General features: G+C 43.5%; 1 protein-coding gene across 1 annotated transcript in view; it reads right to left on the reverse strand.

The window, feature by feature from the left end:
- The window catches only part of CASKIN1 (CASK interacting protein 1), a 258277-nt gene that overhangs the window by 65524 nt on the left and 179036 nt on the right, over nucleotides 1-13717 (reverse strand). The window contains exons 3-5 of the mRNA XM_040356493.1: nucleotides 8214-8311; nucleotides 7358-7503; nucleotides 2657-2752 (exon numbers count right to left, since the gene is read on the reverse strand). Coding sequence (XP_040212427.1) covers nucleotides 2657-2752; nucleotides 7358-7503; nucleotides 8214-8311 — 340 coding nt within the window. The remainder of the gene's footprint in view (nucleotides 1-2656; nucleotides 2753-7357; nucleotides 7504-8213; nucleotides 8312-13717) is intronic.

Below are 13717 nucleotides of genomic sequence, written 5' to 3' on the forward strand. Positions count from 1 at the left end.
CAATGTTTACACTGGCCTGGGCCTAAAGCATAGGAAAAGGGAAATAGTCAGAGGCAAGAGGTTTGCAAAGTTGTTTGATATCCCTGAATACATAAAAATAGCTAATGACTTTTCAAAGTACTTTTATTTTTGAATGTAAAAAGGAAAATCAAAACAGGAAAATGGTCACAGGCTAACAGTTGGGATTAGCTTCCGTTGTTCCAATTGTTGCAAAAAAAACAAACAAGATCTGCTGATGGCATGAGACATGCTGACGAAACACGTTGGGTGGGATCTTGCGCGACACTTCACTTCTTCTATTTTGAAACGCAGGTCGGCGTCCCTGCCATAAGATTGAGCTCTATTTGATCATCCACTTTGTAAGTGTAATTTTGAAGCGTGTTAATTTGAATAAACATTATGTAATTCACCATGGGATGTATCCTTTTTTTCTGCAGGTTTGTTGGAGATCTAGTTCGGTTCTAACTACTGTTGGCCCCTCTGACAAGCCGGAAGGATTATCGGGAATATATTCTGCCATCTATGACTACCTGTAATGGGTGTCATAGGAGTCCAGAGATCGAGCTTGGTTCTAAAACTGTTGGCCCCTTTAACCAACTGGGAGGATTATCGGGAGTATATTCTGCCATTTATGACCGTAATGGGTGTCATATGAGTCCGGTGAGTGGGCTGTGTGGGTATTGTTGGTGAAAGAGGATACTAAACACTTTTACTTTGGTGTGGGACTTGCAAGAAGATTTTGATTTATTATTCATCTTTGAAGCATTTGATGGTTGTTTATGGATACTTTATGTACTTTAATATGTGCACTTTATTTGTATTATGCACTTTTAAACTGTTATATGGTCCAGACGACGTGTATTGACACGAAACGTGTCGGGATGACTCCATTGCCGCCTCATCGATGTACTGTTATGTGCTACATTTTTTCATCATTCATGTAAGTGCAACCATTTATTACATTTTACGATTCCATACGATATTACGCTATGTTGCATACTTTCTCCTTTCCATCCTCCTCCTACATTGATCTATACTGAGGACAAGCTTTGTGCAACCATCGGTACTGTTTATCCTGTCATTGGTCGAATTCGCCTTGTCTGACGATCGGGTGTGTGGATCCACTGTCTACTTGGATGCCCCTGCTATTTATACCATGCTTGTTTGACTCATAGGAGATTATAATTTCTTTGAGTCCACACAATCCGGTAAGCCTGCAATCCTATTGGTGGAGGTTTAATATGTCACATACAAGAAGTCACGTTTGTGTCATGAATCACTTCAAAGTTTGAGTTCCAGTACACGCGGTGGACTATTCTTTTGCTTTTGTTTTGTATGCATGGACTCATTTTTTCTCTCATGTGTTTTGTTACTGTGAGGGATCTTTCACTGTATACACACTGATAGTGTGTGGTCACCATTTGTTAATTTTGATATAATTATTTTGTTATACATTGTAATATTTTGAGCGCTACACTTATACAATACATATGGTCTACCTTGCACTTATATAATAATTATACAAGTTATTAATTAATTTGTTTATCAGGATATGTTCTGCACTTAAAGCGGTGGTTCACCTTGCAGAACAACATTTCAGCATTAAATTCGGCATTGTAGCGCGAGCTACAGTATGCCGGTCTTAATTTTTTTATCCCCGTACTCACTGTTATATCGTACATAGTAGATTCTGACTGCCCGCGGGGAATGGGCGTTCCTTTCAAGAGGGAGGGTGATTGACGGCCGGCTCTGGCACGTCACGCTCCCCGAAGACAGCCGGAGTAGGTCTCGGCTCTTCACGGCGCCTGCGCACAGACTATGCGCAGGCGCCGTGAAGAGCCAAGCCTATTTCGGCTATTTCCGGAGAAGCGTGACGCGCCAGAGCCGGCCGTCAATCACCTTCCGTCTGGATTGGAACGCCCATTCCCCCGTGGGCAGTCGGAATCTACTATGTACGATATAACAGTGAGTACGGCGATAAAAAAATTAAGACTGGCATACTGTAGCTCGCGCTACAATGCCGAATTTTAGGCTAGAAGGAAAAAAATTTTTTTTTTTTATTTTATAGGGTGAACCCCCGCTTTAATAAATGTTAGTGTATACTGGGCTGTCTTTTAGCAAAGCCCAGCACTACCTCTGCACTTGTTGAACTACCAGTGAACTGTGGTCACTTTTCACACCCAGAAAGAGGAAAGAGATACACTGCATAGACTGTCCACCACAAAGACAGCAAACTGCATAAAAACTACCATGTGTAGGCCAGTGATTGTCAACTTATCAGCTATAGGGAGCATCAACTGCGACCCCTGACATCACCAAAGTGGGACGCACATAATGTTCAATAAATGTAATGTTTGAGATGACTGCCAGACTGCAGACCTAATAGAGGAAGTTATGCTCAGAGACTGTGCACATGCTCCATTTTTGGCCTGGAGACATGCTGCAGAAGACAATATAAAACCTGGAACATGTTACATGACGCTGGTAGAGATCAATCTACCGCACATCATATACTAAAGGGCCGCATGCGGCCCTCGGGCCACAGGTTGGGCACCAGGGGTGTAGTAAGTAATAAGCAAACACAATACACTGCATAGATAATACTCTCCATAGACAGAACACCGCATAGTTAGAACATTTCATAAACAAAACTCACCCCAACTCTTCCAAACTCGCAGGCCAAGTCCAGAGGGGTCTTTCCGGAAATATCCATGATGCAGGGGTTGGACTGGTGCTGAAGTAACATCTCTGACTAAATAAGAAGAGATAAAAAGTAATAAAGAAATCTGTACCAGATTTTTAAATAAAACATGAATAAGGAGCAGAATGTTATTTCTAGTTTTATTACAGGTATTTATAAAAGCGTTGACAATTTACTTAGAGCTTTACATATATATCATACATTCACATCAGTCCCTGCCCTCGAGGAGCTTACAGTCTGAGGGCACTAACTCACATTCATACACACACTAGGGCCAATTTAGACAGCATCCGTGTCTTTGTAACACAGGAGAAAACCCACCCAGGCACAGGGAGAACATGCAAACTTCGGGCAGGTAGGGCCGAGGTTGGATTCAAACCGACAACCTAATGCCGCGTACACACGATCGGAAATTCCGACAAGAAAAACGTGGCTTCTTTCTGACGGAATAATGGCTCAAACTTGTGTTGCATACACACGGTCACACAAATCTTGATGGAAATTCCAACCGTCAAGAACGCGGTGACGTACAACATGTACGACGAGCCGAGATCAATGAAGTTCAATAGGCAGTTTGGCTGTTTGATTCTGAGCATGCGTGTTTTTATTTTTAACACAGAGGAACACAGAGGAACCCCAATGAAATGATTTTCCAGGCTCCTAATAATTACTATATCCACAGGGTACATTAGTGTGATGGTCACTGGGTAGGCTTCTCCTTACATTTGTGGTCATTGGGAGAAATCCCCCCTTACAGATAGCTAAAAAGATCATTGTTGTCAGGGGTCACTCACTCAGAAGTAGAAGTTGCTCATTGCTCAAGGAACCCCTAGCAACCTTTGAAGGAATGTTAGGGTTTCATAGAATCCTGGTTGAGAAAGACTGCTCTATGGCCTCCATTACAACCAACACAATTCTGGAAGAGTAAGATGTTCGCTCTCCCACCTTGCACTGTGGTTTCATCCACCAACCTCTACGTCACTTCAGGGCACTACAGGACTTGTGTAGATGGGTAAATAGTGGGAAGCATAGGATGACAGCACATCGCTGCCATTGCTGCAGAAAGTCTAATTTCAGAAAACCAAGAGACGCTTGTAGTTTCTCCACCTCCTGATACTGAAAGTCAGGCAAATCCACAATACAGCTCCTGGTGCTTGGCTATGCCGATTAGGAAGCCCAGGCAAGTTGTTTCACATCTTTTGAAAGCCATAGAAAGCTTTAAGCTTTTGAAAAAAAAGTCCTGCAAGGAAGAACTGAGAATAAGTAAAGTGAAACACTAAGCCACATATGTCAAACACAAGGCCCGTGGACCGATTCCAGCCTGCCAGGCCTTGTCATGTGGCCCTCGAACCAAGTTTTGCAGCCAGAATGTGATGGAACTCCATTTCGGCACCTTCAGCTGTTACCCTCAGCTTCCCGATATCGCTTGTAAACACAGAAGCCACTCATGGCGGAGACAGATCTCCAGAATCTGAGGGCAAATGATCCCCCTGCAAGGTGAGGCAGAGACATCTACACAGGAAGGTACTAGAGCTGGGCCAGGCAGGAGAGAGATGCGAGGAAGCTTTGGGGCGGAAGGGGGGAGAGAATGCACACTGTGCATAGCGCGCCCCTAAATCCTGCACTCTGTACACAGCGCACACTGAACTCTGCACTTTGTACATAGCGCACATCTAAAACATGCACTCTGTACATAGTGCATCCCTGGACCCTGCATTTTGCACATAACGCACTTCTGAACCCTGCACTCTGTATGTAGCACAACCTTAAACCTTGCACTCTGTGCATAGGGCACTCCTGGAACTGCACTCTGTACATGGTTCATTCCTGAACTCTGCACTCTGTATGTAGCATATTCCTGAACGTGGCACTCTGAACGCAGTGTACTCCTGAACCCTGCACTCAGATACAACCAGCCCTTTGAGGGAAACCATACTGCTGATGTGGCCCATGATTAAATTGAGTTGGACACCCCTGCACTAAGCAGTACCCTTGGAGCCAATTGAGGAATGCTGTACTTGGTCCTGTCACCACCATCCACTGTGATGACTTGGTGGGTGAAGGAGTCACCACGCACGCTACTCGGAAATCCTCCATATAAATCCCAGATCTCTGGTGCCAGGCATTTCAGAACCAATGCCCAGCATTATACATTTCACAAAAACTTGCTCAGTCATCTTTGTGCAATGTGTTTACATAAAGCCTGACCGCTTTAGATTCAGACTTTGCAGACTGTAATAACAGACAAAGTTAAATACACTTGTGTTTACAACTCGCATTGCGTTTACTGCCATGACAAAAGAAATGAGGCGATTTCTCATTCTGTTTTATAACAATAGCGCTCCGTACGCCTCATTTGAACTCTTCCTGCCAAGCAGAGATAGCTGCTTTGTTTTAATGTGCTTGAAAATTCATACTTGAGAATTATAGCCATGCATAATAAAATGTTTTCTTTTATGCGCTTTGCAGCATGTCCCTGCCCCCCCCCATGCTTTCCAATCATACTCTTCCGACTGAAATATATATTGAAGGTGACTTATAAATATTGTAAAATACTAAGTAAGGCAAGCATGAAATATAACTTTTTTCTTTACAGGTAAAGTTTGGACCTTCTATCAGCTGGCAACTTATACGAGGGGAGGGAGTCTGATTAGTATTTACAGCGCATCCAAAAAAGTATTTACAGCGCTTCACCTTTTCCACATTTTGTTATGTTACAGCCTTATTCCAAAATGGATAAATTCATTATTTTCCTCAAAAGTCAACAAACAATACCCCATACTGACAATGTGAGAGAAGTTTGTTTGAATTTTTTTTTACGTAAGTATTCACCTTTGCTCAATACTTTGTTGAAGCACCTTTTGCAGCAATTACAACCTTTAAAGCGGAGGTCTGGCGGTAAAAATAAAAGTCAGCAGCTACAAATACTGTAGCTGCTGACTTTTAATAAACACACTTACCTGTCCAGGTTGCCCACAATGTCGGCCGCCCGAGGCAGATCCGTCCCTCGGACCGGGGTCCCGGCGCCGCCATCCTCACTAACGGAAACAGGCAGTGAAACCTTACGGCTTCACTGCCCATTTCCTACTGCGCACGCGCGAGTCGCGTGGCTATTTGTGAATGGGAACACCGTCCTGTGTGTCCCAGAAGGCAGCTCGCCTCCATTTCCCAGGAGGCAACGTGAGGAGGAGAACACAGAACCTCCCCGCGGAAGAGGCAGATTTCTGGTAAGTTAATCTTTTTTTTTTTTTTTTTTTTTAGGGTGGACCTCCACTTTAAGTCTTTTTGAGTATGATGCTACAAGCTTAGCACACCTATTTTTGGGCAGTTTCTCCTATTCTTCTTTGCAGGACCTCTCAAGCTTCATCAGGCTGGATGGGGAGCGTGGGTTGCACAGCCATGTCTCCAGCGATGTACGATCAGGTTGAAGTCTGGGCTGAACCATTGAAGGACATTCACAAAGTTGTCCCGTAGCCACGCCTTTGTTATCTTGGCTGTGTGCTTAGTGCCGTTTCCCTGTTGGAAGATAAACCTTCGCCCCAGTCTGAGGTCCAGAGCGCTCTGGAGCAGGTTTTCATCAAGGATGTCTCTGTACGTTGCTGCATTCATCTTTCCATCGATCCCGACTAGTCTCCCAGTCCCTGCCACTGAAAAACATTCCCACAGCATAATGCTGCCACCACCATGCTTCACTGTAGAGATGATATTGGCCAGGTGATGAGTGGTGCCTGGTTTCCTCCAGACATGTTGCTTGTCATTCAGGCCAAAGTGTTCAATCTATGTTTTATCAGAGCAGAGAATTTTGTTTCTCATGGTCTAAGAGTCCTGCCAGATGGGCTGTCATGTGCCTTTTACTCAAGAGTGGCTTCCGTCTGGCCACTCTACCATACAGGCCTGATGGGTGGAGGGCTGCAGAAATGTTTTTTCTGAAGCTCTGTCAGAGTGACCATTGGGTGCTTGGTCATCCCCCTGACTAAGGCCCTTCTCCCTCGATCGCCGAGTCTGGTCGGGCGGCACACTCTAGGAAGAGTCCTAGTGGTTCCAAACTTCTTCCATTTACAGATGATGAAGACCACTGTGCTCATTGGGACCTTTAATGCTGCAGACATTACTCTGCGCCCTTCCCCAGATCTGTGCTTTGATACAATCCTGTCTCGAAGGTCTACAGACAATTCCTTGGACTTCATGGCTTGGTTTGCTCTCTGTGGGATTTTATATAGACAGGAGTATGCCTTTCCAAATCATGTCCAATCAATTGAATTTACCACAGGTGGACTCCAATCAAGTTGTAGAAACATCTCAAGGACGATCAGTGGAAACAGGATGCACCTGAGCATAATTTTAAGTGTCATGGCAAAGGCTGTGAATACTTATGTACATGTGATTTTTTTTTTTCTATAAATTTGGAAAGATTTCAAAAAACTTCTTTCACGCTGTTATTATGGGGTATTGTTTGTAGAATTTTGAGGAAATAATGAATTTAGTCCATTTTGGAATAAGGCTGTAACATAACAAAATGTGGAAAAAGTCAAGCCCTGTGAATACTTTCCGGATGCACTGTATGGACCTTTCATTGCATTGCAAGGTCCATCTTCAATGGTTAATGAATTGGGCTCGTAGAGTGACAATAAAATGTAAAATTACAAAGCTACTCACCACATCATAGTGTCCATGCTGAGCCGCCTGGTGTAAAGGGATCTGTCCCTCATCCGACGGGATGTTCACAGCAGAGCCTGACTTCAGCAATAACTTCATTGGTTCCTTCTTGCCCTGCCAGGCCGCATAATGGAGAGGGCGCATCCCTAGAGAGAACAACCTACTGATCAGCCAATGTGAGGTCTTTCTGCTTATCACATTACATACACATAGTGGCCAACAGTCCCGAATTGCCCGGGACATTCATGGAAATCAGACCAATGACCCAATCTGAGCCTGTCCTGGACAGAACCACGAAAATCCGTCTATGTCACAGACAGAGGGAGTTTGGCACTAACACAGAGCAGGGGTTGACTAAGTGTATTGTGTTTACATTATTCCCGACTTTCACTCTGTGCCTAGTTTCTGCACAGTATGGTTGCCAAACACATATTAATATGATCATGTAATTAATCATTCAATGCAACTAAACTGATCTAACTGACCCTACATTTCTGATCAACTGAATTAATATCTTATATATTCAGTCATTCAGAAAGTGCAACTACCTTATTGTACATACAGTTAAATGATGGTGTAGGTAGGCCCCCTCCTGTACAATCAAATTATAATGTCCCATAGAAAGTTTCAAAGTGGCATGTCAGAAGGGTCATCTGCATCATATAAATGAGTTGCTGATGGGAAGATGGTGACCATCATGGGGTCAATTCAGGGGGAAAATGCTTTGTAAAAAAAAAAAAAACGTACATTTTCACGTGGCAGGATCTTGGTGGAGCTTACAGTTTCCCGTGTCTTAAATTTCACTTTGTGGATAGGCAAGTAGTACACTGTGAAGCTTTATCCAGCCTTGTCTCACCTTTGTTATCTTTAATGTCCACGGCAGCCTGGGCCTCCAGGAGAAGAGAGATGAGTTCAGTGTTCCCGATAAGAGCCGCATGGTGCAGAGCCGAAAACCTAAAAGACATAATATTCTCAGAGTTATGTTGCTGGTATTGATCGGGAGGAGTGTACTCTACAGCCAGCTGTGAGGATTCAGATGATAAACACTAGCCAAATCCTTGTTTTTCCCCATAAAATGGAATATAGACTGAATTGTGCACAAGTAAGACATAGGCACTGCAATAAATAGTTTTACGTTGAAATTCAATATTCTGTTATGAGAACAAATTACACCACACCACTAAATGCATAATTTGCGCTAGCATCAGATTTGTTCAAGCCAATGCACAGCATTTAAATGTACCAATGCAGTGGAGTCACCCCCAAACTGCATGGGATTATAGCTTGTATGACTGAGAATCATGGGGGGGGGGGGGGGTGTAACGGGAGTCACTTTTGGGCACAGATTGAGCCAGGAAATAATGGACATGTCTTGAATTGTTTTAGCATGGAACAGTAATCCACAATATATTCCTTAATGTCTACAAGAATATTACAAGTTGTTAAATTCTGACCTCGACAGGTCAATAGGAGAATGACTCATTCAACGTGTAACATAGACTGTTGAGGTGCTAATTAAGTCTACCTGGCTGTAGTGATAAAAGCCTGCTGTGATTGCATTTCATTGTCTAGTGCAGGGATATGCAATTAGCGGACCTCCAGCTGTTGCAGAACTACAAGTCCCATGAGGCACAGCAAGACTCTGACAGCCACAAGCATGACACCCAAAGGCAGAGGCATGATGGGAATTGTAGTTTTGCAACATCTGGAGGTCCGCTAATTGCATAACCCTGGTCTAGTGTGTGATGCTAATTACACTGTATTGTGTGAAAGTTCTATTGATGATAGATATGTGTTGGCAGTCTGAAAGGTCAGATGTCTGACCTTCCAGGTGTATTGGATTAGCATGTCAATTATGTTTACTAAAGGAATGTATATTATGAAGCAGGTGAATAGCTTATCGCGAAGTCAGAACGTCTGTCTAAGATGTGGATTGAGGGGGACTCGTTAGGAACTCATTGTGTGATGCTAATACTGTTTGGTGTGAATTCTATTGATGATAGATGTGGAATGTCATTATCTAACGGAATGTGTATTGAAGTTCCTTGTGTCATGTTGTGGGTGGAGTTGAGTCATTTGTGGGTGGAGTTGAGTCATTGTCCACTCTTAGTTTCTACTGTATAAAGCCTGAGTTTTACCATTAAAGTGTTCATCCGTTTGGAACCAGAGAACAGAGCTGTGTCTCGTTATTCTGGGGAATGGAATGGGTCGTGTCTGCTGGATTGTGGAGTGTCGGATAAGCTGTCTTGGGTTGGTGGAATGGAATATCGTAAACGGTCTTAACCCCTGACCGTTACAGGGGGTAAGTAACACCTTACCGCCTTGATCTCCCAGCAGTCAGCATTTTGCTGTGGATACTTGTGAACTGGCCCTTGCTGTCCTCCCTTACAATGTAGGACACTACACATTAGAGCTGCGCGATTAATTGTCAAGAATCATTATCGCGTTCTTTTCCCCATTACGATCTTGACAAAGTATTTCCCGATCTTTTGTATGCAGAGAATTCTCTCTGCTCTCAGCCATCAAAAGTCTGGGCAGTCTTCCAAGTTTTACAACATTCTTTATCAGTAGAACTTTAAGTCTAAACCAGGGATATGCAATTAGCGGACCTCCAGCTGTTGCAAAACTATAAGTCCCATCATGCCTCTGCCTCTGGGTGCCATGCTTCTGGCTGTCAGAGTCTTGCTATGCCTCATGGGAATTGTAGTTCTGCAACAGCTGGAGGTCCGCTAATTGCATATCCCTGGTCTAAACATTGTATCAATTTGTCTTTTACATCAAAGGAATAGACTTCTGTAAATTAGGAAAGTTTAACCACTTAAACACTAAAACTTTTTCTGACAGTTGTTTTCAAGTTAAAATATATATTTGTTTGCTATAAAATTATTTAGAACCCCAAACATTATACAGTGAAACCTTAGATTGCGAGTAACGCGTTTAACAAGCGTTTCGCAATACGAGCAATGTATTTTTTGAAATCCTAACTCAGTTTGCGAGTGTTGTCTCGCAAAACGAGCAGGATTCAAGCCAAAGCAGTGTGCAGTACCGCGTTTGGCCTGAGGTGGGGGGCGTGGGAGCCGAACCGCGCCGATTGGAGCCGACACGCGCCGTTCAGAGCAGTTCGGAAATACGCCGTTCCCAAGCCTTTCTGAGGTTTGCCGAAAGGCTCTCCGGCACCCCCCACCTCTGGCCGCATGTGGTATTGCATGCCATTGAAGTCAATGTGGAACAAATTATTTTCGTTTCCATTGAATTCAATGGGGAAACTCGCTTTGATATGCAAGTACTTTGGATTACGAGCATTCTCCTGGAATGGATTATGCTTGTAATCCGAGGTGTCAGGTAGAGACCCTAGAGAATAAAATGGTGATTGTTGCAATATTTTAAGTCACACTATATTTGCGCAGTGGTCTTTCAAATGCAATTCTTTTGGAAAAAAATTAGTTTAATTAATAAGAAAAAAAGAAAAACTAACCAGTAAAGTTAGCCCAAATTTTATTTGTATATTGTGAAAAATGTTATGCCGCGAGAATCGTGAGAGAATAGTGAGCTTTATTCTAAGCAAAAAAATTGTGATTCTCATTTTGGCCAGAATCGTGCAGCTCTACTACACATGAAGATGTTAGGGATTTGCAACTGACCAGGCAGTGAAGCAGTTACTGGGAGAGAGGTTGCGGTGATACGCTGCAGAGGCGGAAAGGACATTGACTCTGTATGTCCCCCTAACTGCAACAGTGACCATAGTGGTATATATAAATATATAACATTAACATTAACTGAAGTTCAAGATGGCCGCACAAGCAAAGGTACTCCATGTGTAAGGAAGTGACCCTGTTCAAGGTGTCTAGCGTAGCCCAGAAAATCCCACCTTGTGTTAGGGCTCTTTCACACGGAGCGGATCCGTATTGATCCGCTCCGTTAGCCCGTTTGGCTCAGCGGGGATTCTTCCGTTAATTCCCGCTGAGCTGTCGGCGGACAGGGCGGTCCCCACACACAGTGCAGAGACCGCCCTGTCTCTCCTCCGCTCTCCGGTATGGGGAATCGGATGAATACGGACCGTGTGTCCGTATTCATCCGTTCCGCCGGACGGAAGAAAACAGAAGAAAAAAAGCAGATCTTTGCGGAGGCGGATGGTTGCGGACGTTAGCGGATGCATCATCCGCTAACGTCTGCAATCCCATAGGGATACATTACAAGTCCGTAAACGGGCCGTTTGTCCGTGTGTGCGAAAGGGCCCCAAGTCCTTCCATGAGACCCACACCTGGCACCCAACAAGGAGGGGAACATGGAGGGAATGTCATCTGCCTAACCTTACAAGAGAAATCCTCCAATCAAAGAGTGGGAAAGCCACATAGGGACCTGCTAGATTAACCACTAGAGAGCCGCGCTATAGACGAAAGACGTCCACAGCGCGGCTCTCAACTGCCGAATGTGCATTCCCCGCGTGCGCCGCTGGGGGCGCGCAGCGGGGAAACACTGTGCCCGGCACATCACCGCGATGTCCACCAGGTACCTGCGATCGGCGGTGACACAGCAGAGACGCGGAGCTCTGTGTGTAAACACAGAGCTCCACGTCCTGTCGGGGAGAGAGGAGACCGATGCTGTGTCCCTTGTACATAGGGACACAGCATCGGTCACCTCCCCCAGTCAGTCCCCCTCCCACACACAGTTAGAACACACCCAGGGAATACATGTAACCCCTTCCTCACCCCCTAGTGTTAACCCCTTCCCTGTCAGTCACATTTATACAGTAATTAGTGCATTTTTATAGCACCGATCGCTGGATAAATGTGAATGGTCCCAAAATTGTGTCAAAAGTGTCCGCCGCAATATCGCAGGCCTGACAAAAAAAAAAAAAAAAAAATCGCAGATCGCCGCCATTACTAGTAAAAAATAAAAAAAAATCATAAATCTATCCCCTATTTTGTAGGCGCTATAACTTTTGCGCAAACCGATCAATATATGCTTATTGCGATTTTTTTTAACAAAAATATGTAGAAGAATACGTATTGGCCTAAACTGAGGACATTTTTTTTTTTTTTTTTAAATGTGATATTATTATAACAAAAAGTAAAAAATATTGTGTTTTTTTTAAAAAAAAATCTGTCTTTTTCTGTTTATAGCGCAAAAAAATTAAATCGCAGAGATGATCAAATACCACCAAAAGAAATCTCTATTTGTGGGGGAAAAATGATAAAAAATATAATTTGGGTACAGTGTTGTATGACCGTGCAATTGTCATTCAAAATGCGTCAGCGCTGAAAGCTGAAAATTGGTCTGGGCACGAAGGGGGTTTAAGTGCCCAGTAATGAAGTGGTTAATGACATAACCGTAAGGACCCCCCTTACATTATCCATTTATATAAAGACAAGGTCTAAGCAATATTCTCATTCTATTTAGAGGGCATTGATCTTGCAGTTCACTCTCTGAATATAATATAAACATCGCTTAAAATTAAATATTTCAACAGGGTAATGGCATGGTGCGCCTGAAAGGTTACAGGCTAGGCCTGAAGAGTTACAGCCCAGCGCCCAGATATACAATTTGCAGAAATAATTAGGTTATTAATCGGTGTGCGGTTCCCAGACCTCTGTTGTTCAGATGCTGATTATAACAAAAGGGATGATGTTAGTAAATTCTCAGCCACGGCTGAGTAACACTGTCCGGCTTATTCGAGCAGAAAATCAGTATGGAGATTCCCCCGATTCGCTCACCCTCCCTGATGCTGCACTGTCAGTATTGAGGATGCAGAGCTGTGTCAGGGAGTTACGCACTGCCAGGAGCCGTGTATGCGAGGCAGCCAGGGGGCACTGCCAACACAAACAAGTGCTGGAATCAATGTCTGGCTACAGGAAACTAGGAACAACTCACTTCTAAAGAAATCCACTAAGGATGATTTGCATCTAAACTGAACACGCAAGATAATGCTAACATTTCAGAAAAACAACAATCATTTCTGACACGTACAACTGAATGGCGCATGCCACATTTTTCAAACATTTTTGCAAGCACGTTCGGTGGACCTTACATTAATTACATAGATTCCCCCAAGTGTGATGGCTTTTACGTGTCCTGTGCTGCAGTGGATTTATAAACATTTTTTTTTTTTTAACCACTTCCATACCAGGCACTTACGCACCTTTCTGCCCAAGCCAATTTTCAGCTTTCAGTGCTGTCGCAATTTGAACGACAATTGTGCAGTCATGCTACACTGTACCCAAATTACATTTTTATCATTTTGTTCCCACAAATAGAGCTTTCTTTTGGTGGTATTTGATCACTTCTGCGATTAAAATTTTTTGCACAACAACTAAAAAAAGACCGACATTTTAGAAAAAAATTAAGTTTTTATTTTTTTCT

The sequence above is a fragment of the Rana temporaria genome, chromosome 6, assembly GCF_905171775.1.
Source record: "Rana temporaria chromosome 6, aRanTem1.1, whole genome shotgun sequence".
Classification (NCBI taxonomy): Eukaryota; Metazoa; Chordata; class Amphibia; order Anura; family Ranidae; genus Rana; species Rana temporaria.